The sequence below is a fragment of the Lipotes vexillifer genome, unplaced genomic scaffold (assembly GCF_000442215.2).
Source record: "Lipotes vexillifer unplaced genomic scaffold, Lipotes_vexillifer_v1.1 scaffold437, whole genome shotgun sequence".
NCBI classification, from domain to species: Eukaryota; Metazoa; Chordata; class Mammalia; order Artiodactyla; family Lipotidae; genus Lipotes; species Lipotes vexillifer.
The window spans coordinates 1,352,674-1,378,535 of record NW_006785990.1 but is presented as its reverse complement, the minus strand read 5'-3'; the positions used below and the strand labels follow the sequence as shown (position 1 = coordinate 1,378,535).

The following is a 25,862-nucleotide window of genomic DNA, read 5'->3' as shown; positions in this document are numbered from 1 at the left end:
GACGCTGAGGGTTGGTCTCATCTCGCCTGACGCACCCCTTCCCTCTGGGCGGAGTGGGGGCCCGTGGCCTGGCTGCTGAGCACCTGCTTGCTCGGTCCGCGGGGCTCCAGGCTCAGTGTGGCTTCTTACCCGAGTCAGGGGGCCTGTGGGTGATGCTGGGCGGGGGCGCTGGTGTGCGTTGGTGTGTGCATCTGTGTGCGCACAAACAGGTGTGTCTGAGGGCTAAGTGCCTCCCTTGCTGTTCTGTCCCAGAGGCCCCTGGGGCCCTGAGGAGGCCAAACAGACAACGGGGTGTGCGGGAGAGTGGCGGTCCTCCAGGGCTGGGAGACCCTGACTCAACTGCCAGGTCCTCATCCCTCTCAAAATGCCTCCCAGGGGCTGGGGGATAAAGTCAGGCCCAGGTAACTGGGCGGCCACCAAGCTGCCCTGCCCTGCCAGGCCCTGCCACGCCCAAACTCACCCACATACATGACACCCTCCTTGGTCTTCTCAGCAGCCTCTGTCACCCCCTGCTTGGTCTTCTCCACGGCGCCCACAACACCCTCCTTGGCGATGGAGAAGCCCTTCTTGAAGACGTCCATGGCTGTGGGCAGGGACGGGGGACTGACTCCCCGGGCGAACTGTGACTGGAGCTGGCTCGAGTGCTGCCGCAGCCGCTGTCCCTACTGCTGCCTCTTATGGCCGCCAATGAAATATTGATGATGCAGCGGCGGCTGATGGGAGCCCAGCCAGCCCGGGGGTGGGGGCAGGGAAGGAGGGAGGGAGGAAGCAGGCTCGCCGCCCCCTTCTCCCAGGGTCCCCGAGCCCCTGCTGGCTCAACCCTCCCCTCCTGTCCCCTGCCCTCCCTGGAGGGGCCATAGAGGGCCGGACACATCCTTATCCATCACTGTCCTTCATTCATTTGCCGCCCTGCGCACCCACAGGGGCAGCCTTGACTGGGTGCTCCCAGGCCTGGGGCTGTTGTATCTGTGTACATCTGGGGCAGAGAGGGGTCACAGAGGGGGGGCAGGCACAGAGAGGGGAGGTGCCTCTGTTACCAGCGTCCCAGGCAGGGCAGGGGTCAGGACCAAGCAGGTCTGTCAGGCAAGAGTAGCCAACCTCCCAGACTGGCCCGGGCTACCCAACTTCTCACCAGCACCATGGATGCCCCCATCCTGGGGCTTGGGCAAGGCCAGGTGGAGGAGCTGAGCCACAAAGAGCTGACGCAGGCCCTGGCCCCAGCTACAGACTGTGAGACCCTAGGACAGCTCCTTTGTCCTTCTGAGCCTCCACCCGTCTGCTGGCTCCCACTGCCCAGTGGTGAGAGATGCTGAGTAGGCACGAGTGCCCCCCACTTCCTGGCCACCAGCATGGATGGGCAGCAGGTTCCCTGAGACTGATCCGACCGCTTCCTGCTGCCCCACCTCTGTGCTGGTGCGGTTCTCCTGATTCCCATGGGGACATGCTTGGTGGGGCCACCTCCCCCCGTGTCTCCCACACCCCCAGTGTCCCAGACCCGAGTCCTCCCGGGGCACACAGGAACTGGCCTGCGTTGTTGGCTGCCCCTGTGGGGACCAGGCCGAGGGTGAGGGGGGCCGGACGAGACTCACCGGGTGGGCCGGCCCAGGCCACTTCCTCTCTTTGTTGTCCCCGTGCTTTTCTTTTCCTTCTGAGACTTACCGTGAAGACAGCGTCACCAGCGCTGGCAGTGTCTGGAGTCACCCGCAGAGGCTGAGTCCGCCCCAAGCCAAGATGATCCTGACACTGCTGCTCAGCGTCGGGGGGCCCCTGGGCTGGGGGCTGCTGGGGGCCTGGGCCCAGGTCCCCAGTACCAGGTTCTCCGATCCACACAGCCCCAGGCCACCTGGGGTCTGGAGGGCAGAGGCTGAGGACAGGGACCCCGTCAGACGGTAAGGAGGGCCTGGACCTGGGGGAGGAAGTGGTAGAGGATCTGAGTCCCAGCTCAGCCAAAGCAGGGACTCTCTGGACTTCAGTTACCCATACGTGAAATGGGCTCATACTATCTACCTGCTGGACCAGCTGTGAGGCTGAATGAGGTGCTAGGCGGCAGGCTCCCCTTTAGGAGGCCACCCCCAGCCGGCCTGGACTGGGTACCCCAGGGCCCAGCCTAAGGACCACAGGAAGTTCCCCGCCTACCCATGGCAGGGAATGGGCCTGGAGGTTGGACAGGGCGGGAGCACTCTATGCCATTGACCACTGGGGTGCTGAGGGGCTGGGGTTCTGGAAGTTTCTAGCTGACCTGGGAGTGCCTCCTATTCTTCGAAGTAAGTCAGTCCTGAAAGCTGAGCCCGGTTGAGGCTGGCCTGGCCTAAGCCATAGAAGACAGATGCTCCTGGGGACTGGATTTGGATCTGAGTGCCCAGGGGGACTGGCATGGGCCCTCATCCTGGCCCTAACAGTCGAGCAGTGAGCAGACAGGGTGCCCTGCTCTATTTCAAGAACAAAAAGGAGGCTGTGGCATCCAGCGAGCTCTGCTTCAGCAGCCCTCTGGAAATGGGTGGAATGGTGTTATGACTAGACCAGGACACCCTTTTCCAGCCTTTTTATGTGTCTAGGGCCAGGGATCCTCCTGCTGATAAGGTGCTGGGAATGTGGGTCCCTCCTCAGGGTCCCCCTCAGTCAGAGCAGCAGGTGCCATTTATCGGACCCACCTCTGGGCTAGGCATCTTGCCAAGTGTTATCTCAATCCTCCTTACAGCCCCGGTTACAGAGGAGCCTGGGGCTCAGAGAGGCTAAGCAGCTGGCTAAGGTCACACAGCCGAGGAGAGCTAGAACCGGGATCTGAGTCTGACTCTAGAGATCATACTCTGGTCCCAGTCCCAGGGGTGCCTATTCCCCCCCTCCCCCTCCCCGCCCAAACCAGACTTGGTTGAGGGCATCTATAAGGATTTGGAGGGTAAGAGGGACCAATTTACAGTCACCCAGAGTCTCCCGTCTGGCTGGCCGAGATTCACCGTCACGTGGGCCTGGCCCAAACCTTCCTGGGACAGTTCTCATACAGCTCTGACACTTCAAGGTGAATGTTAGACGTTTGTTAGACACTTACCCGAAAGCGGGTCTGACCAGGGAGAGGCAGGAGGGTGAGAGCAGGCGAGTGTGCACTGCCGCTAGGTGAAGGAGGGGCGGGCCATGTGGGTGGAGAGGGGAGAAGTTGGGCCTGGAGAGACCCCCTTTCCTGCGCCGTTCCCAGCTCTGCTCAGAGCTGGGAGGTGCACATGGCTCTTGGTGGGGGAACCCAGTCACCCAGCTCTGATTTCAGGACCAAGGATCCAGCCTTCCCTCCCCAAAACCCCCAACTCCAAGCCCCTGTCTCTGGGTGGCCGGCCTCCCTCTGATGAAAGGGAGTATGAGGGCCCCAAGCGGCTGGGCAGGAGGTAGGAGATGCTTCTCTTTCTCCCCCACTCCCACCCCGGGGCTGCGGGGAGAGACTGCATTCCATTAGCCCCAGGGAGGGTGGGTCTCCGGACTGCTCAAGGCCTGAGGGGGTCACTCAGCCATGGCCTGGTGGCCTCAGTGTGTGCAGGTGTGTGTGCAAGTGTACCCTGGCCTGGGAACGCCCAGGCAGGAGTCCCAAGCCCTGGTCCCAGGAACCTCCAGGGGGTCCCATCAGGCCTGCTGGTCTCCTGCCTACAACCCAGAAGCTGCAGGCCCCACATGTCAAGCCCAGGTTGTCGAGGCCTCCGGAGGGTCTGGTGAGAAAGGAAGGAAGCGCCGCGCGGCTTCCTCAGGCTGATTGCTTCCCGTGTTCCTGTGAGGGGAGAGGCGGAAACGCAGCCCCAGCCCTGCTCCTGCTATGGGGAAGGGGAGGCAAACAGGCTCTCCACAGCCAAGCAGGGGCACCACACCACCCATGCCACCTGCCACGAGCCTGGCGGGCCCTGCCCTGCATTTGCCCCTCATACCTGTATCCAGGGCCTGGGGGCCAGGGTAGGCCCTGGACACAGACCCAGATAAGATGCCTTGTGGACTTCCCTGGTGGCACAGTGTCTAAGACTCTGTGCTCCCAACGTAGGGCGCCTGGGTTCGATCCCTGGTCAGGGAACTAGATCCCGCATGCGTGCCGCAGCTAAGAGTTTGTGTGCCGCAACTAAGGAGCCTGCGAGCCCCACCTAAGACCCGGCGCAACCAAATAAATAAAAATTTAAAAATTTAAAAGAAAAAAAAAAGACCCTTTGAAAGGAGAAGCTCGAACAAAACAATGTGGTGCTGGATGCCAGGTCTCAGGATGGAGGAGGGACATGGTTGGTGCTTCCTAGGTCACCCAGGAGCCTGTGGGGCTGGGCCCAGTGAGCCAGCGACGTGGGTATTTGGACTTTGTGGGGAAGAGGCTCTTTCTTTGATCCCAGGCTTTCGTGGGGGTGGGGAGAGCAGGAGGTTAGGATGTGGGTTCCTCAGGCACATGAGCGCTTCCCAGGCAGGACTGAGCCTGCTGAGGGGACTGAGCTAAGACCCAGGCAAGGTGCCCCATCTCCACATTGTTGTGACAGTACTGCAAGGTCGCCCCTGTTCTCTCCACTTTACATGTTGTGAGGCTCAGAGGGGTGGGGTCGCCACCAGGGGCCCCACAGCTCCTAAGTGATGGGTCAGGCCCACATCAGCTGGGCTGCAAATCCCAGGTGTCCTCAGTTCTGTCTCCCCTAAGAGGGATGGGAGTGTAGGAGCCGCTCCTCCCAGCAGCCCAGCTGGCCCCGGTCACCAGCATCAGTGTCTCCACAAGGAGCATTTGCAACTTTTGCAGCTGGGAGCTTGTGGCCCAGAGGAGTCACGCATGTCTCTGGAGGTCACACAGGAGCAGAGTGGAGCCCAGACCGCTGGTCTCCGGGCCAAGCTGTACCTCCTGCACCTGTATCTGTTCTCCAAGGCACAGGGCCCTGAGCACTAACAGGGAAGAGCCCCAGTGGCGTGAGCTATGCTCAGGGATGGACACCAAGTGGGCCTTGGGCTCCTCTGTGGCTCAGAGACCAAGCCCGGCAAACTTCTCCCATGGAGTCATCTCAATCACAGCCGCATCCAGGACCTCAGAGAGCCAGCATGCTAAGAACACAACTTCCTTCCACAGAAAGACTTAAAGGGCAGTCGGAGGTACGTTTTACTGGCTGGTTAAGAGGCACTTAAGTGTCCCAATGGGCCATAGCAGCAGCACATTTATAATTCAGGAGGCTCAGGCTAACAGTCCTTTCCCTGCCGGAGGCTTTCTCTGCCTTCCTTATAGCCTCTCCCCATGGAGGGGCTGGGAGTGGGAGTCTGCTCCACACTTCCAGGGCTGGAGGAAGGGCCTTGCTCAAGGTCACCCTGAGTCCAGGGACAGGGAAGGAAGGAGAGCCCAGGCCTCCCAGTTCCTATTAGAAGCTCCAAGGGGGGCAGCAGACTCTTTCCTGCCCGGGCAGGAGGGCATCAGAGGCCATATCAGAGGCCCAGGACAGGCCCAAAGCAGGCTGGAGACCCTCACACTCATTTCTAGGCTGGCACCTGCCTCTCAGTAGACCACTGGGAGATGAGAGTGCCAAGAGGGCCAGGGCCCGAGGCCAGGAGGCAGTGAGAACAATGGGGCACTTCAGCGAGCTGGGCCGGGGGCTCAGTGGACCAGCGAGAAACTGCCAAGAGCCGGAGGAAACCAAAGCAAAGGTCAGGAATGTTCCCAGGGCTTCTGGGCCAGCAGCCTGTACTGTGCCAAGGGAGGGGAGCGTGGGCAGGGAGAACAGCGGCTGCTGGAGCCTGAGGTTTGGGCAGATCAGGAGAGAAAGTTCCTGGGCAGGAAGGGTGGGCAGCACCGCTTCCAGTTCTAGGAACCCGAGGTGGAAAGTCCCGGTCACTCCCTGCAGGCTGGCCCAGACCTGGTGCTCCCAGGGTACAGGCCTCCTGGACCCTCTGCAGCCATTCAGAGGGCACGTGAGGAGCAGAACTTAGCTTACAGCGGGTGTTTCTCAGCCTTGCACTATTGACATTGCCAAATACACCTGGGGCGAATCCCCTCTCCTCCCAACACAGGCCCCGTTGAGAACAACTGGTTTACAGAGATACTACTCTCTAGGTCTGAGCATGTTCCAGGAATTTCCATGGGGCCCAGGGAGAGGTGCGGGCTGCAGTCACTGATCCTTGAAACAGTCTGTGCAGGTGGCCACCTTGCCCCCCGGCCCTAACCTCTGGGCCCAGCACCTTCACAGTCCCGTTTCTGTGTTGAGTGCCCATCCTTTGCTTCCATCCTGATTTTCACATGTCCCTTTTACCATTTACTAGTCCCTCAGGGATGTACGGGTCTCTTCCGGGTCTCTGTCCCCACTGACTGACTTGACAAATCTTGTGCCAACGTCCCACTGTTTTCTGGATTGATTTAATTTTTTTGGCCACACCCGCACAGCTTGTGGGATCTTAGTTCCCAGACCAGGGATTGAACCCGCACCCTTGGCATCGAAAGCACAGAGTCTTAACCACTGGAACCACCGGGGAATTCACGTCCCACCGTTTTCATTCCTTGGCATTAGAGTCAGTCATAACAGTTAGATGAGGAACTCCTCACTCGTTGTCTTCCAAAATGTTCTTACCTGTTCATCTGCATTTTCTCTTCCAGATAGAAATCATTTTATTTTTAAGTTTCGTTTTTATTAGTTATACACACACATAAGCAGGGCTTGGAAAACTCTGGCATAGTGGGCCAAATTTGGCTCACCACCTGTTTTGTAAATAAAGTTTTATTAGAACGCAGCCATGCCCATTATTTACATCCTGTCAGTATCAGCTTTCCTGCTACAATGGCCAAATTGAGTAGATGTTCAGAGTCTGTATGTCCTGGAAAGCCTATGCATCCTTTTTCCTCCCCGCACACGTTTGGTTTTCCCTGAAATAAACAATTGTCTTTGTTTTAGTTTTTTTCCTTTTGCTTAGTTTTCTGTGTTTTTGTCACCGTTCAATTCCAAACTCTCAGCCAGTTGTCCACATCTGCTCTCCACCTTCATTCCTGTCAGGTGTTTGACCACCTGTGTCTTCTTGGAGATGCCTCTCTCAGAGCCTCCAGCTGTGCTCCAGGCTGGACCATTGCTCACTAACCCCCTGCCTGTCATTGTCCTAGGGTCTCCCTTTACCTCGTTTCTGTGCTGGAACTCTTGTTTCCTGATGCCATGATTTCCTGTTTCTTGGTGTTCTCTCTGTTTTGGTGGAACATTTCTGGCACAGCGGTCCTCAATCCTGGGCTATGCCTTAGAATGACCCAGAGAGCGTTAAAATGCAGAAGACCAGGCCTTAATCCCAGAGAATCTCCTTTAACTGGCCTGGGGTGGGGCCTGTAGGCTCATATTTTTAAAGTGCCACAGGACGCTTCTGATGTGAAGGTTTGATGGCAAGATTGCAAACCACTGCTCTAGTAGTTCCCTGATGAGGGTCCTGGGGAGGGAAATGCTTTGAAATCAGTCTGGCTTGTTGAAAACGTCTTAATAATTTTGTGCTCCTTAAATTGATAGTTAGGCTGGGTATAGGATTCTAAATTGGAAATAATTTTCCTTCAGTATTTTGAAGGTGATTCTCCACTATGTTTTAGTGTCTGGTACTGCTGTTGAGAGGTTCAAGGCTATTCTATTTACTGATGTGTGTGTGTGTGTGTGTGTGTGTGTGTGTGTGTGTGTGTGTGTGTGTGTGTGTGTGTGTGTGGTGGGGAGGGGCTTGATTTTTTTCTCTGGAAAGTGTAGAATCATTCTCATTCCCAGAGTTCCAAAATTTCACAACGATGTGCTTTGCTGTGCGTTTATTTTCATTGTATTGTGGGTAACTGGTGGGCCCTTTGAATCTGAAATTCCACGTCCTTCTCTTCTGGACTATTCATTTGGTTGTTTTCATCAGTGATTCCCTCCCTCTGTTCTCTCTTTCTGGAACTCCTACTGTTTGGATGTTGGATTCCCAAGTGTGTGTGTGTGTGTGTGTGTGTGTGTGTGTGTGTGTGTGTGTGTGTGTGTGGTGGGGAGGGGCTTGATTTTTTTCTCTGGAAAGTGTAGAATCATTCTCATTCCCAGAGTTCCAAAATTTCACAACGATGTGCTTTGCTGTGCGTTTATTTTCATTGTATTGTGGGTAACTGGTGGGCCCTTTGAATCTGAAATTCCACGTCCTTCTCTTCTGGACTATTCATTTGGTTGTTTTCATCAGTGATTCCCTCCCTCTGTTCTCTCTTTCTGGAACTCCTACTGTTTGGATGTTGGATTCCCAACACTGGTCCTCTATTTTTCTGATCTTTTCTGTCCTATTTTCCATCTCTGTTTCCTCTTCTTTTAGGGAAATTTCTTTAACTTTACCCTTTAACTTTTCTATTAAATTTCTTTTGCATTTCTACCATTATAGTTTTAATTTCCAAGGGTTCTTTTTTGTTCTCTCAGTGTTCTGCCCCGATTTTTAAAGTGGCTTCCTTTTCTTGTTTCTGGAATGCAGTAAGTGCTCTTATCAGTCTGGGAATATTAATGCAAATCTGGGAGGAAGTTCTTTTCTCCCTGCAGTCTTGGTTTTCTTCAAGTTGATTTTCTTACATTTGCTCGTTTTGACCTCCCACTTTTATAAGAGATTTTCCTCAGGGGTCATTCTTGGATGTCTGCCCGCTTCAGAGTAGAGAGGCTGGGAAGCTGATTGGAAGCTGCGTGGATGGGTGATCTGTTTTGTTATAGGATGCTCTGCTGGGCTAGTTCATTGGGGGGAACCCCTGGTGTCAGTGTCTTTAAGTCTTTCCCCTCGAGTGGCGTCATTTTTCTGAGAAGCTTTTTCAGTCTGCTGCCAAGAGGGTAAAGGCCAGCTGCCAGGCTTCTGGGAGCCAAGTGGGAAGGCAGGCTGCGTGGTCTCAGCACTCAAAATAGATACAGTCACTCAATCCCCCTCAACTTACCCCACTGCCCTCCCCAGCAGTATCCCTGTGTGATGGTACCTGGTGGGCCCGGGGCAGAGATCAACTTCAGAGAATTAAATCGCAGCCTGAGAGCCACTCAATCACCAAGGGCCCTGAACATCGCCTCCCAACATCTCACAAACGTGGTCCTTTCTCCTGAAATCCACCATCATGGTCGTCAGTCCACGCTGCCATTATCTCCCACCTAGACCCCTGACACCACCACCTACATCTTGCCCCCTCCCATCCTTTCCGTACCCAGGAACCGGGGTGGCTCTTTCATGTCACCTCCCTGCTTAAGCTCCTCCACGGCTCCCCATGCCTTCAGGATGGAGCCCTGTCCTCAGGGGGCACTCAAGCCCTCCATGGTCTGGCTTCTCCTTACCCCCATCGCCTCTCCTTGGCAGCCCTTTCCCTGCTCCCAGCCTCCGCAACTCAGTGGGGCCACATACCTCTGTCACAGCTCCCTGTGCTTCACCTCATTCCCTCCACGTAAGATGCAGCCTAATCATCCCCTCCTCCCCAAAGTCTCCCCAGGTCCTAGCACCTATCACACCATCTGAGATCACCCACTCTCCCTTGGGACCCTGAAGAGAAGGTCTGAGCCTCCACATTGGCACTGAGCCGGAGCCCAGCACCCGCTCTCACCAGGGGCTACATCGAACAGGGCCATGGAGGTCATTACCACTTGCAACGCTGGAGAGCTCTGCTGCGAGAGCTGACTGCGTGGGGAAGGGCCCTCTGACCTGTTGCTGAGTGCATCAGCTCTGCCACCAGATCTGTGAGCTGGGGTTCTGCCAGCAGTGAGCAGCCCTCCACTCTGGATGCACGGCAGCACACGCTGGTGGAGGGCACAGGAGGCAGGGTGACCTCCCGCGTGTTCAGGATGCCGAGTGTGACCCCCCACACCACTAGTTACAACCTCAGTGTGGGTTCCACAGAAGGAACTGCTCGGCCTGGCTGCCTTCCCCTACAACTGTTTGAAAGTCCATTTCCACAATGGCCATAATGGGGCACAACCAGAGCAGGCGCCCTCCCCTCAGCCGGGTCTCCGGTGAGGAAGGATGTGGGTGGTAATGGGAATGGGGCAGGCTGCCAGGGCCGCCAGAGCGGGCAGGACAGCAGTGTTCACTGGGCACTTGGGAAGAGCCACAGGGACTTGATACTCTTTTGCCCACTTGGAGGAGACTATTATGATCTCCATCGTGTAGATGGGAAACGAAAACTCCCTAAGTGCCTCGCTTGAGGTCACACAACCAGAAACTGTGAAGGATTCGAACCCAGGACTCTCTAGCCCCAGCAGCACCATGCTGCCTCCCTGGCACCAGGAGAAACAGAGAGATCCCTTCCTGACTCTGGTGGTAACTCTGTGATTTGGTCGTGGGGGGGTGCTCCTGAGCCTCTCTGTGCTGACCCAGGAGTGAGGGGTCCTTCCTGGAAGGCCATGGAGCAGGTGCCCTTGCAGGCGGGATCTGTGGAGCTTTTGCTCTGGAGCAGAGGAATGAATAATGCAGAGCACTCCCTTCTCAGGCTAATGGATTCCAGAATCCCCCAGACTGGGTAGGGCAGAGAGGCGGGGACGGTGGAGGGGGTGGTGCTTAGCACTGGCTCCCTGCTGACCTCTAGAAGTGGGGGGCCTGGGTGTGGCTCAGCAGCCCCCTCTCTTCTGGCTTGTTTTTTCCAGTAACTGGTGTCCCTACCAGAAATCCAGGCTGGTCACCTTCGTAGCTGCTTGCAAAACAGAGAAATTCCTAGTCCACTCACAGCAGCCATGTCCACACGGGGCTCCGGACTGCCAGAAAGTGAAAGTCATGTGAGTCGGGGTGCAGCAGGGTGGGCTATTCATCCAGGCCCTGTGCCGGTTCACCCTAGAGTCGCTGAGCCAGCCGTCTTCCCGCAGGTACCGCGTGGCCCACAAGCCGGTGTACCAGGTCAAGCAGAAGGTGCTGGCCTCCGTGGCGTGGAGGTGCTGCCCGGGCTTTGTGGGACCCGACTGCCAGCACCACGGTAGGGTTCCCTGTGATCCCCCTTCCCCCTTGACCTCTGACCCCAGAGGTCATGCAGCCCCTCTGACCTCTGGTGTCAACATCTGATGCTTCTCTGCAGATCCCAGGGCGATCCCTGAGCCTGAAGATCCAGGTGATAGCCTCCAGGAGCCTTGGGATGGGCCAGTTGACTTTGAACCTGGTATGCTGCTTTCCTGGAAGGCACAGGACGGACAGGCGGGAAGAAAGAACCCATGTGCCCAGGGCTCTTCTCCTCTGATAGGGCAGTGCCATTTCAGGGAAGCTATGTCCCCAGAATCAGCAGGGGTCCCTCTGTGGCCCTGTGTCACCCTGCCCCCACACCAAGGCAGCCAGGTTCCAGGGCCCTCAGTGACTTGCCTGCTGGCCGAGCACACGCACCCTTTCCCTTGACCCCATTTTCTGGGAAGGACAGCTTCACCCGGCACCCTCCTTGCCCCCTGAACTGCATAAGCTCCCATGTCCTGGGAGAAGCCTCCCCACAGCCCCCCTAACCAGGGCCAGGAAGTCATGCTGTCCCTGGTGATGATCAGCACAGCAGAACCACCAAGTGACACCATTGGTGAGGCTTTCAAGGCCGGGCCATAGTTGGGATGGGGAGTAAGTTTCATCATGTGGTGAACTCCTGTCTACTGACAAGGGCTGACTAGAATGATGTCGAGAAGCCGTGCCCCCCGTGACTGAGGAGGAAAGTGTGCCACGGTGGATTAGTCATGTCTGCTGTGGGTTTAGGGGGCAGGGTGAGGGCTCACTTGCCATGCATTTGCCCTTCTGGAGTTAAAGGCTTCTAAGCTCCTGCTCAGAGGACATCAGGACACAGCTCCCTGTTTCAATCCCCAAATTTCCTCTCTGCACCTCATGTTCTGCCCAGGCCTGGGAAGTTAGACACTTATGTCTCATGTGTATTCAGGCCACTGGGATGCAGACATCAGCGACATGGTGGAGCAGCAGGAACGCCGGCTGGGAGATCTCCAGAACGACATTCACCAGGTGGCAGACAGCCTCCCAGGCCTATGGAAGGCCCTGGCAAGCAACCTCACAGTGGCAATAACTGAGGCAAATCAGACAGAACTTGGTGAGTGGCAGGTTCCATGGGCTGAGGAAGAGCCCAGTCACATCCCAGGGGATGAGTGGGAGGGGAAGCAGGAAGGCCCATACCTCAGAGCACCCCCCGCCCCACCCCACCCCCGACTCCTCAGTCGCCCCCTGGGGAGGCTGTCTGCTCCCGAAGGGGTTGTGTAAACACGTGCATCTCTTGTAGAGTTTCCCGGCAGATCCTTGGAGCAAGTGCTACTGCCCCACATCAACACCTTCCTGCAAGGACATCTCAGCCCCATGTGGAGAAGCTTCAACCAAAGCCTGCACAGCCTCTCCCAGGCCATAAGAAACTTATCTCTTGATGTGGAGGCCAACCGACAGGACCTCAAGAGCGTCCAGGAGAGCTCTGTGGCCAGAGCTGACTTCCAGGATCTTGGTGCCAAATTTGAGACCAAGGTCCAGGAGAACAGCCAGAGGGTGGGCCAGCTACGGCAGGATGTGGAGGCCCACCTGCATGCCCAGCACCTGTCCCTGCACCAGTCCCTCCTGGAGGTCCAGGCGGATGTGAACACCAAGCTTAAGAAGCTCCTTAAGGCCCAGGAGTCCCCGGGGGTCAATGGCAGCCTGGTCCTGGTGGCAGCAGGGGCAGCAGCGAGGCCGGAACCAGAGAGCCTGCAGGCCAGGCTGGGTCAGCTGCAGAGGAACCTCTCTGCACTGCATGTGACCACTGCCCACAGGGAAGAGAAGTTACAGAGCACCCTCGCAGACATGAAGGCCACCCTCGCCCAGCACGTGGATGAGATCAAGGAGCTGTATTTGGAATCCGATGACACCTACGAACAGATCAGCAAGGTAGAGCGGCAGGTGCAGGAGCTTCAGGTGAACCACACAGCGCTGCGTGAGCTGCGGGTGATGCTGATGGAAAAGTCACTGATCATGGAGGAGAACAAGGAGGACATGGAGCGGCAGCTCCTGGAGCTCAACCTCACCCTCCAGCACCTGCAGGGCGGCCACGCGGACCTCATCAAGTACGCCAAGGACTGCAACTGCCAGAAACTCTACTTTGACCTGGATGTCATCCGGGAGGGCCAGCGGGACACCACGCGTGCCCTGGAAGAGACCCAGGTGAGCCTGGACGAGCGGCGCCAGCAGGAGGGCTCCTCCCTGCAGGCCCTGAGCAGCAGGGTGGCTGCCCTGTCGCTGGCGGTGGATGCGCACCAGGCGGCGGCCGAGAGGGCGCGGGCCGACGCGGCGCGGCTCCGGAGTCAGCTGCGCACGCTGGGCAGCGAGGTGAGTGCGCTGCGGGCCGCCGAGGCTGAGATGCGACGCGAGATCCGCCGGCTGCACGGCTCCTTCGCGGCCCTGCTGGAGGACGCGCTGCGGCACGAGGCCGTGCTGGCCGCCTTCTTCGGGGAGGAGGTGATGGAAGACATGTCCGAGGAGGCGCCCGGCCCGCTGCCCCTGCGCTACGAGCAGATCCGCACCGCCCTGCTGGACGCGGCCAGCGGGCTGCAGGAGCAGGCCCTTGGCTGGGACGCGCTGGCGGCCCGGGTGACAGCCCTGGAACGGGCCTCGGGGACCAGCGGGCAGGCCGAGCGCCTGGAGCCCAATCGGGACGCATCGCCAGCGGCGGCCGGCGGGCCAGATCTGGCTGGGCTAGCACAGGAGCTCCAGCGCCTGAGCTCCCACATGGAGCGCGTGGGCCAGTGCTGCGAGGCTTCCTGGGCCTCCTCCTTCAACAGCTCCCTCGAGGGCCTTCGCGGGGAGCTCTCCACCACCGAGCACGGCTTGCAGCGGCACCAGCGCCTCTTCCACAGCCTCTTTGGGAACTTTCAAGAACTCTTGGTAGCCAATGTCAGCTTGGACCTGGGGAAGCTGCAGGCCATACTGAGCAGGAAAGGGAAGAAGCAGCAGAAAGGTCTGGAAGCTCCCAGGAGGAGGGAACAGAAGCAAGTGGAGTCTTTGGAGGATGTGCATGTCAAAGGGCCGGCGCTCTGGGACGCAGGTGAGTTGCCCAGCCTGGGAAGGAGGCTGGGGGAGTCTAAGACTGTGCTCTCTGCCAACAGCGCTTCTGCCTCAGAGGGGGCCGGGGTGAAAGACAGCAGGATGGCCATCAGTCACCACTACTCAGGACTGGCTTTGCCCTTAACCCATCTTCTATTTAGGACTAAGGAGGGGCCCCTTAAGCCACCTGGAGTATTAGGAGGTAGAAGTCACATGACTGAACTGTCAACGCGCAGGCAGAGCCCCAGCACGGAGATGCTTGAGGCTCATACATACACCAGTGGTTGCCCACCACTCTTAACTGTAGAGCAGGGAGGGGGGATGCCTCTCTTTCCTCCATAACGACACCCTCAAATCCCTCCAGCTCAGCTCTTCACCTGACCCCGCTTCACCCCCCATGTTTCTTTAAGCTTTCCCCTGTATACAAGTGAGTGTGTGGATAGGGCCTGGTGTCCTCTGCCATGGGCAGCACCCCACAAGAGGTGAATATAGAGGAAAGCCACGGGCCCCAAAAGGAGCTCGTTCTGCTAACATAGTGGACCCGTATGCTGCTGCTCTGAGCCAGGTCCCCCACAATGCCTTTCTTGGGCTTTGCCACGTTGAATTATCACAACAGCTCAATGACGCGTTATCACTGCTGCCATCTTACCTGAAACAGGGTTAGTCAGGCAACTGTCCTGCTCACACATCTAGTAAGCGGCACAGAGGAACCCAGTCTGGCTGTCTCTAGGGAGCTGGCTCTTCGCCTGTGAAAGGCCCTTGACTGGCCCCTGCAGGGCCCTGGGAAGCTGCCTCTGAGGCTGAAGGGATGAGCAGCTAGCCTTCCCAGCCCCTCCCTGAGTATGGCCCTGAAAAGTGGACCCCTACGCTCTGTGCCTCAAGTGACTCTACCCTACCCAGAGAGGCTGGCCTTGGAGCTACGGCCGCCTCCTCACCCAGACCTGGGGCTAAAGTACAAGGCCGCCATCTGGGCCGTCTATATCCTCGTGTAGCCTGGCACGTGGGCAGTCTGAGGCCTTGCTGAGGATCCCACCGCAAGCCTGCCCTGCTCCCACTCACTCCTCACTATGGCCCTGCAGGCCAGTGTCTCCCTGGGAGCAGTGCACATAGCACAGGCTCTAGCACCACTTACGTGTCTCAATTTCTTCCTCTGTAAAATGGAAAACCACTACCTTCATCAAAGGGTTGTCATGAAGACTAGCAGATACATTTACCAAAAACCTAGCACAAGGCTTAACGTTTAGTAGAAACCAGTCAATGTTTTCCCATTTCTCCAGCATTTTCAGGGCTGAGGCTGTATCTGCCTAACACTCTTACATCTTTTTCTCCCTTGTGAGTGGTGCAAGGCCTCAACTGCCTGATAGTTTAGGTATCTGGGTTTACCACTGCAATATTGTTACTTAAAAAATTTTTTTTCCTTAAAAGTAAAAATCCCCCCTTATTTGTCTTATGGGAAGGCCAAAGGGCTTGACTCCATGCCCTGCAGGGAAGACCACTCAGTCCGCCTGCTGGCAAATCAGTGAAGCACAACCCTTCCACCAAGGAGCACGTCGGGCCACTGGCTGGCCATGGCGCTCCACAGAGGGCACGCTAGGCCGACCTTGCTTCGGCGGGGTGAGCGCGCCACCTCCTGGGTGCTGGGGTAACTGCAGAGCCAGTATTTCTCACACAGATGGGAATCCCAACTATTCTGAACTAATTCTCAGAAAATCTTCCAGAACTAGAGAAAAGCAAAATTTTGTCATTCATGAGGATGCTGTTGGACCGGGAGCCAAAGAGCGGGGGCTCTAGTTCTGGGACCTAGGTCACTCACTGCTATGCAAATTGCTCCTCTTTTAGGCCTTGGTTTCATCCCCTGAGAAGTGGGGAGCTTGGTCTCAACAGAGAGGGGTGTGTGAGGGGTGCACAGAGAGCCCACAGCTTGAGGGAGCAACGAGGGAGCACGTGAGGAACATGACCTCATCAGTGCCGAGGCCAGGGTCGTGGCCGGAGCCCAGCAGGACTCAGCCTTCCCATCCCATCTCCTGGCCAGGCGTCTTCTCTCGCTCCAGGCCTGTGCGTGGGCCTGGCGGGCCGCTCACCTGTGTTCTCTGTTTCATCCTCCTTAGATTGGCTAAAGTGCTTCAAGTGGGAAGAGTACCAGAGGTCAGGAGATCCACAGCTCCCAGCTTGGTCATGTGTGTCGTCTGGGGCAAGCTTTCCCTTTCTGGGCCTGTTTCCCCCTCTGTAATCCCAGGGCTCTGAGCAACATTTTGAAAACATTAAAATGACCAGCTTGAAAAGACTTTTCTTCCCTGGTCCCACCTGCTTTTTCCTTCTCTCTCTAGGGTCCTGTGCTAAACATCCAGTAGGAGCTACCCTTCATTCCTTAATTATCTCACCAGGGTTAGCATTACTACTTTGCAGATAGGTAATCTTCTCTCTTTCCCCTGGTATCTCAAGATCCCTAGCAGGTGGCAGGAATCTGGGAGTCAGAGACCTGGGTTCCAGTCCCAGCCTGCCACTGATAAGCCATCTAGCCTTGGATGCAAGTTAACCATGCAAGACTCAAAGTCTCCTCAATCAGGGTACTTATCTCTCAAGGATGTTGGAAAGAAGGATCAAACAAGAAAGTGCTTTGTTAAAATGTACACCAGTAGAGACAACAGACTTGTATTTTCCTTTCTCTCAACTAGTGAAATATTGAGAATTGGCCAGTTAGCTCCCAAGATACATTGCTATCAGCAATATCTGGGTTATCTAGAAATGGGACCTATTTCTAATGTTAAGAAGGCGAGGAAGGCAGGTATAATTTTCCACCCGAGGGAGTGAGGTGCTGAGCCACTAACACTTTCCTCCTGCATTCCAGGCTCCCCTGTGGCCTTCTACGCCAGCTTTTCAGAAGGGACAGATGCTCTGCAGACAGTGAAGTTCAACACTACTTACATCAACATCGGCAGCAGCTACCTCCCTGAACATGGCTATTTTCGAGCCTCTGAGCGTGGGGTCTATCTATTTGCAGTGAGCATTGAATTCGGCCCAGGGCCAGGCACAGGGCAGCTGGTGTTTGGAGGTCACCGTCGGACCCCTGTCTATACCACCGAGGAGCAGAGGGGTGGGAGCCCAGCAACGACCTTTGCCATGGCTGAGCTGCAAAAGGGTGAGAGAGTATGGTTTGAGCTAACCCAGGGATCAATAATGAAGAGAAGCCCTCCAGGCACAGCATTCGGGGGCTTCCTGATATTCAAGACCTGAGTACCAGGTACAGCTCTGACCAGACATTGTGGACTTATCCAGCTCACCTTGGCCTGGGGCTCAGGCCAGGGTTGGTCTGGAGACCATGCAGTTGGTCTAGCTCTTCCCTGGAAACCTTCTGCAAAGACAACGTGGTATTTGTGACCTCCCTCTAGACGCACTGGGTCTGGCTGTTTCTTAACGATAAGAAGGACTGGAATGCTTCTCTCCATGCAGGACTTGTTCCGGGGACATGTGAACCTTGGGCTGGCGTGCCTTCCGAGGCGGCATGGCTTGGATTCCAGCTCTTGGCCGCACCCTGTGTTCTATAGCTTCTTTGGTGTTTTGCTCCTCCTGTGGTTGGAAACTCCCATGTAACACTTTAAACCTTTCTCCTGCTTCCTCTTCTCCTTCATCTTATGCTAGAAAATCTTTCTTTCCTAGAAAGAATATGTTTAAATGGAAGTGACATTTTGGCCAATACTGGAAGCCAGTCTCCACGCACTGCAGGGCAGTAGGAGAAAACCAACCTGTTTTGGTATCTGCCAGTCAAAAATGGAGACAAAGACCTGGTTGAGCTAACCAAGCGAAACAAACTTAGTATCTTTTCCTTAGTTTCAGTCCTTCCTTGAATTTATCTGTAACTTCAATTTTACTTCTTTTTCTCCTTGCCTCATGCAGGGTGAAGGCCAAGACATGCCAAACACGAACTAAAATGTGTATAGCCTTCACCTTTTTTGCTTCCTCCAATAGCTTATGACCACCCTAGTTCTTATTAGCATTTCTAACCAGGAAGGGAGCTGAGGGAAGAGAAGGAAGACTGTAAAAATCTCCCTCAACAATTATCCACTCTGGAATAAAGTGAAGTGCTTCAGATCTCTGCCTGGTTTGCAGAGCAAACCAGGATGGCGAGCAAAAGGATTTGGTAAAGTAGGTAGAAATTTGGGACAAAATCAAACTATTTGGTATGTGATTTTCATTACTCCAGGCCATATGTGACTTCACAATTCCAGTTAATCCTACATAAAACACTCAGAGGCTTCCACAGTATCCATAAGAATACTGGATTAGACAGTACAGCTACAGTTGTGGTTATTCCTACAATACCAATATATGGTTTTCAAAAAATTACAGGTCCTGACGCAAACAGGCTTGAGAAAGCAGTCATCTACTTGTCAGGAAACATTTTTATTTTGGTAGTAGGTATTCAGTATTTGTTGAATATACCTCTCTCCATACGAAAATCAGATTGGTCTGGGTGACGAAAAAGGACAGAGTTGGTTGTCAGGGTTCCCAACCCTTCTCATTGTTTCCCTGGGCTCATGGATTTAAAGAATTGTCCCTTAGAATTTATTTACCACTAAGCTTGGTGTGCTTGAGGTGCTAAAATATTCGTGTTAAAAGGAACAATATGCCAGGGCACTCTGCCACTGATGGTTTGACCTTGGGGTAAATCACGACCTCTCTTGAACGTCTCCATCTGTAGTATGAGGTGGTTAGTCTAACAGCTCTAAGTATCCTGGTATTTTATTTTCTTGACCACAGGTTTGGCTCTTGCCTACCTGCCCTTCCCTCTGGCCAGGGCATCCTGCCCGGTACAGCTCAGCTACAAGACCAATCCTGACCCAAGGCGTGATGTATCTGGGCCACTCCTGACCAAAGGTTGGAAAGCCAGTACCAGGTCACCCTTGCTGCTAGAAAGACAACGCTGTGTCTTCTTTCTGCTCAGTCCTGCTATTACTGGTCAGGCTGTGCTGATGACTAAATGGAAACATGCGGGTAAATATAGTCTTAGCATTTAAGACTTTCATCTGGAATTTACTGCATATAATAAGCAGAGTGAATTGATCTCCTCTATAAGGGGCACATGTCTTGCAACCCTCATATGGCTAGTGCTATTCAATAGGGAGGTTATAAATGAAAGTGCTAACTGGCCAGCAGCATGGATAAGTCACTCCAGAATCTTCTGGGGTGAGAACTAGAGAGACAACGGTTCCTTTAAATAGGGTGCTTTCACTGCAAATTTTACAAAACCTTAATATCAAGTTTAAGTGTAAATTTTCTGTTTAAACACTTCAATAACTAGGACCCCAGATTAACAAGAATTCTGAAGTTCATTTGATAGATTTCTTATCGCCATTAATATCTCTGGGTGGAGAATCTGTTTGAGTGCGCCCCCAAGTAGACCCCCCGTTACCCAGGCAGCCAGAACAAGACAATGATGAGCACAGAGTGGTATCAGACTTTCCCAAACCCAGTGGAAAAAAAAAACACACAAAAATACTCCAAAATATCATTGAAAAACAACAAAGAGTACCATAAGCAGGTCAGGAAATTTTAGTAATTCCTGAAAAAAAAAAGGAAGTAGAAGGGAGCCAGTAGAAGATGAAACAGCAATAGGAAATCATAACTCAAAACATTTGGGAGATGGGAGTGATTTCAGGGGAGCTCAAACTCAAACTCAGCCCCTAACACACCCGGAGGGGTCCGTGGAGGAGAGGCAGTCAAGGCAGTGGGCAGCCAGTCCCAGCTGCCCCTTGTCTGAGCTAAGCAGCAGGCAGCAGTGGCCTCTGTTTTGAGCTAGAGTGGTGCCCGTCAATCCCGAGCTCTCAGTTACAGGGCAGCTACTGACACTTGGAGGTAAGAACCTCCCACACCCAGAAGACACATGTAACCTTATCACAATCAAGACTCCCAGGAGTGAATCTAGAGCTGTGCCTCCACAAACTAGTACATGTCAAAATAACTCCTTATTTCAGAAACACCGTGAAGAGGATATATGGTCTATAAAAAATGCTTCTCAAAACTCCCCTTTCCTCTCATACTCTGAAGCTCCTCTGGTCTCCCAGGATGTTTCTCTCCAAAACATCACAAACTCCTCTCCCAGCTCTAGCCTAAGCACCATTCCTCTATCCTCCTTCATCAAGAAAGTTCCACCAAACCTGGCCCAACAATGACAAAACTCTTTTCTGGGGAAGGGGAAAGGTAAACAAACAGAGTGAGGAAAGCCTGAATCCTCTTGAGTAGGTAAGAAGAGAGGAAAGGATTACTTACTTTTGCTCTAACAGCTAGTCCCATCACTCCTTGATAAAAACAGGAAGCTGAGGAACACAGAATTGGGGTGAGCAGGGGTTGACGAATACACAGATGAGCAACTACTCCAAACTGCTAAACATTTGTGGAAAACTAGCCTCATGGACAAGAGGTTCCAAACTGAACAAACTGAAAACTTTGGAATATATAAATCTCTAGGAAAAATACAGGAAACTGGACATGTAAATTGATTATTTGCCACCCAGATCCTGGTTTCCAAATATCATCCTCCCGAAGAGGAACCAAAGTGCCTTGGAGAAATGGCCGACTCAATGGCAGGGGCAAGGAAAGTACCAGATGAGCTTGGAACATCTTCATGTACCCCAAAGTAAGAAGTGCTCAAAAATGATGGGCATGTGTCAAAAGGACTCAGGCGCCACCTTGATGAACTCCCAGTAGCCAAGTCTAGGTCAATTTGAGCATCAAACCAAAAAAATGACCTAACAGACTATAACTTATTGAATAAGAGCCCATACTGATAATAAAAAATAAACGAGAACAGAAGACTTATTCCTTGTAGCAGAATGCCAATTAATAAATGTAAATGTAATAACGGAATCAGAAAATCACCACTTTGTAACCACTGATTCAGGTAGAAGTTATCAATGGATGCTAAAACAGTCTCAAAGTATCTCTGGTAACAAACTAATTACAAAGGGAAAACAGTAACTTCACAGTAGGGAAACTAGGTGAGTATCACCTTAAACAAACAATCGACAATGACACCATCAGTAATGAGACACACTGCCTGCTGTGGCCTCCTGGTGGGATGCCCTGAGGACACAAACATCATGTCCACAAAATCACTGGCCTTTACTCTAGAAAATGTTGGTATCAAAAGAGACAAAGCTGGAGAACTGTTTCAGATTAAAGGAGAATAAGGAGACAGGACACCTAAATGCAATGCGAGATTCTAGGCAGACTCTGGACCAGGAAAATGTGCTCAAGGACTTTACTGGAACAACTAGCAAAACTTGAATAAGGTCTTCAGACTATAGTATTGCTGATAATTGTTATGGTATGTTAACTTTCCTGATTTTGAAAATTGTACATAATTGGTTATATTAACTACCTGAAGTATTCAGGGATAAAGGGGCCTGAGCTCTGTAATTTACTCCAACTAGTTCAGAAAAAAGTATGTGTATGTATGTGTTTGTACACAGACATTCCAAGATGAGCCTTTGTAATTCTTGAATACACACAGAATGACAAAGCAATTGTGACAAAATGTAAGTTTATGAATCTGGATGAAGGGTAAACGGCATTCTTTATACTATTTTTGCAACTTTTCTGGAAGTTTGAAGTTTTTTCAAAATACAAATAAAGTTAAAATAAAATCTGGTTGTTGAAATAAAAACACTCAGTAGGTGGGCTGAAAAGCACAAGGCAGGATGAAACAAACATATGAAAGACATGTTAAGAAATATGGAAGCCACATCCACTGGACCTAATATTTGTCTAATAGCAGATCTAGAAAGAGAAAAGTAAAAAGGGAAGGGAAGAGAGTAGAGATGTGATGGAAGAAAAGTTCCCAGATCTAAGGAAAGATTAAAAGGACCCAATTAGTACTAAGTAACAGAATGAATGTATCTAGACATGGCAAAACTTCAAAAATTTAAATTCTATGTTTCTTGAATTAAAAAAATAAGTTAAACTAAAAAGGACTGAATTAGTCACATATCAGACTTCTTACTGGCCACAGGGATGCTGTGTGACGAAACGGAAGAACAGCTTCAGGGCTAACAGCACATTTTGGCTTCTGTAAGAAACTTGCTTGCTTGCTTGGGGCGGGAAGAACCGGGCTCCTGATTGGCTGATTCAAAATTAAACAGCTCCCTCCCGCCTTGGGGACTTCCCGCCCTGTGAAGGGTATAAAAGCCTCGCCCAACTGTTAGTCGGGGTCTCATTCACTTCTCTCCGAGTGGGACCCTGTCCGGACAGTTTGTGTAAGCTTCTATACTTGTATAAATCCTTTGCTAATCTTTCTACTTGCTGTTGGTGATTCTCGGGTGTCCTTGGTTGGGACACGGGTCGCATTTACCGGGGAACTCGACTCCAGGCGTGTGGCTCCCGGACCGCAACAGCTGGAAGATCACAGAGTAGAATCTTCAGTTAGATTCTCTCTTCAACCTAACTACTAGCCAAGTATGAAGACAGAATCAAATAATAAAAATTACTTTTAAAGTGCTCAATTGAAATGCTTTTCCCAACAGTGTTGGTCTTTTTTTTTTTTTTTTTTTTGCCAGAGCCTTTCCATTCTTTCTTTTACTGTTTTTCAACACTTATTTGGACTTTAGTCATACAGGAGAGCAACACAGAACAGAGCAGCAGCTGTGCTTCAACCTGGTTCTAAAGTTGCTTTCGAAAAAGACTCCTCCCCTAAAAAAAACACCCAAGTTCTTTCTTTGTCTAGCTTAAAAATACTTTCAATATAAGAATTTCATATTGACTTCTAAACAATGGTAACATTTCAGGTTCCCTGGATAAAACCTAGGCCATGACATTTTTCACAGAACTAGAACAAAAAATTTCACAACTTGTATGGAAACACAAAAGACCCCGAATAGCCAAAGCAATCTTGAGAAAGAAAAATGGAGCTGGAGGAATCAGGCTCCCAGACTTCAGACTATACTACAAAGCTACAGTAATCAAGACCAATATGGTACTAGCACAAAAACAGAAATATAGATCAAGGGAACAGGATAGAAAACCCAGAGATAAACCCACGCACATATGTCACCTTATCTTTGATAAAGGAGGCAAGAATATATAATGGAGAAAAGACAGCCTCTTCAATAAGTGGTGCTGAGAAAACTGGACAGCTACATGTTAAAGAATGAAATTAGAATACTCCCTAACACCACACACAAAAATAAACTCAAAATGGATTAAAGACCTAAATGTAAGGCCAGACACTATAAAACTCTTAGAGAAAAACACAGGCAGAACACTCTATGACATAAAGCACAGCAAGATCCTTTTTGACCCATTTCCTAGAGAAATGGAAATAAAAACAAAAATAAATGGGACCGGGCTTCCCTGGTGGCGCAGTGGTTGAGAGTCCGCCTGCTGATGCAGGGGACATGGGTTGGTGCCCCGGTCCGGGAAGATCCCACATGCCGTGGACCGACTGGGCCCGTGAGCCATGGCCGCTGGGCCTGCGCGTCGGAGCCTGTGCTCTGCAATGGGAGAGGCCACAACAGTGAGAGGCCCGCGTACTGCAAAAAAAAAAAATAATAAAATAAATAAATAAATAAATGGGACCTAATGAAACTTAAAACCTTTTGCACAGCAAAGGAAACCATAACCAAGACAAAAAGACAACCCTCAGAATGGGAGAAAATATTTGCAAACGAAGCAACTGACAAAGGATTAATCTCCAAAACACACAAGTAGCTCATGAAGCTCAACATCAAAAAAAAAAAAAAAAAACCCAATCCAAAAATGGGCAGAAGACCCAATAGACATTTCTCCAAAGAAGACATACAGATTGCCAACAAACACATGAAAGGATGCTCAACATCACTAATCATTAGAGAAATGCAAATCAAAACTACAATGAGGTATCACCTCATACCGGTCAGAATGGCCATCATCAAAAAATCTACAAACAATTAATGCTGGAGAGGGTGTGGAGAAAAGGGAACCCTCTTGCACTGTTGGTGGGAATGTAAATTGATACAGCCACTATGAAGAACAGTATGAAGGTTCCTTAAAAAACTAAAAATAGAACTACCATATGACCCAGCAATCCCACAACTGGGTGTATACTCTGAGAAAACCATAATTCAAAATGAGTCATGTACCACAATGTTCACTGCAGCTCTATTTACAATAGCCAGGACATGGAAGCAACCTAAGTTCCATTGACAGATGAATGGATAAAGAAGATGTGGCACATATATACAATGGAGTATTATGCAGCCATAAAAAAGAACGAAATTGAGTTATTTGTAGTGAGATGGATGGACCTAGAGTCTGTCATTACAGAGTGAAGTAAGTCAGAAAGAGAAAAACAAATAACGTATGCTAACACATATATATGGAATCTAAAAAAAAAAAGGTTCTGAAAAACCTAGGGGCAGGACAGGAATAAAGATGCAGACATAAAGAATGGACTTTAGGACACGGGGAGACTGGTAAGCTGCGACAAAGTGAGAGAGTGGCATGGACATACATACACTACCAAATGTAAAATAGCTAGCTAGTGGGAAGCAGATGCATAGCACTGGGAAATCACCTCGGTGCTCTGTGACCACCTAGAGGGGTGGGATAGGGAGGATGGGAGGGCGACACAAGAGGGAGGGGATAAGGGGATATTTGTATACGTATAGCTGATTCACTTTGTTATACAGCAGCAACTAACACAACAATGTAAAGCAATTTTACACCAATAAAGATGTTAAAAAAAAAATCTAGGCCATGAGTAGTGAGGTGGGTGCAGGGAGCACTGGGGTATCTGGAATCACTCTGAATTTCATTCTGAGCAAGTAACCGGACAAAGACCAGAAAGATAAAGTTCAGAGGAATAACAGGTAGGCCACATATATTGCACCTAAAAAAGAGAACAATTCAGCAACAATTCAATAACCTTTCAGCCCTAGTCTCTGCTTCTATCTAAAATATTTTTTCATGTACCTTTGCACTTGAACTAAGTTTCATTTTACTGATTCCCAGCTTCAGGGTGACTTGCCCATTTTCTCTTACCCTGAGCTCACAGTGTTTAACTCCCCATGACTAGAACAGTGCCACTGCCATTAGGTGGCCTCTGCCTACACTTCTGGCCAGCCACCTGCAGTGGACTGTGTCCACTTAGGCTGTACTGCTCCAGGGTTGAAGCCAGGCTTTCTTAGGAATATGCATCCAACTGAAGTATGAAGTGCAAGAAATGGTCCATGCATTAGCAACAGGCAGATAAATATTTCTCCAAGAGAATGAAGACTTAATGGCTGAATTAGTATCTGCTTAAAATTACCTACAAGGATTAGACTATTCTGGAAGAACAGCATCTCATTTCTTAATGTCTACTCTATTAATGCTACTAATAATGTTAAAGAAACCTTGGAAATAGTCACTCTTCCAACTAAACAGGGAGAGTAACATTATGCTGAGAAGGAAGAATTGATATATTTACCCAGTTTTTGAGTCAGCTTTTTATAGATGGAAAAAAAGCTAGGAAGTATTTGATAGGCCCAAGAAATCCCTGATTCTTCTTTATCAAGCTGCACAAGAGTACATGCTATTGTTTCAAGAAACTGTCTTACAGTGACACTAAATGAGGATTCCAGTAAGGAATCTATAATAGGCTGTCTCCAAACTTTTTTTTTTGGCGGGGGGGTCGGGTGGGGGTGGGGAGACATCAACTAGTAACAAATCTTTTATAAGGATTTAACATGTTCAAATGCCTACAAAAAGGCAGCACAAGGCACACTGAGCGAATTTGCACACAACTGAAAGCAGCTCTGACAGGTGGTGAGAACAATATTGCTACAGAACAGAAGGAAAGCTACCTTTACTTCCCTGAGGTTTAAGCTTTTTTTTTTTTTTTTTTCTTTCGTTATGCGGGCCTCTCACTGTCGCGGCCTCTCCCTTTTGCGGAGCACAGGCTCCGGACTCGCAGGCCCAGCGGCCAC

General features: G+C 51.6%; 1 protein-coding gene across 1 annotated transcript; it reads left to right on the top strand.

The window, feature by feature from the left end:
* The first annotated feature begins 1,731 nt into the window (after positions 1 to 1,731).
* On the top strand, positions 1,732 to 17,157 carry MMRN2 (multimerin 2). The gene is made up of 7 exons (XM_007458362.1): positions 1,732 to 1,889; positions 10,542 to 10,670; positions 10,758 to 10,864; positions 10,964 to 11,044; positions 11,792 to 11,956; positions 12,143 to 13,924; positions 16,772 to 17,157. The coding sequence occupies exons 1-7, from the start codon at positions 1,732 to 1,734 to the stop codon at positions 17,155 to 17,157; spliced, it is 2,808 nt and encodes a 935-aa protein (XP_007458424.1).
* The last annotated feature ends 8,705 nt before the right edge of the window (positions 17,158 to 25,862 follow it).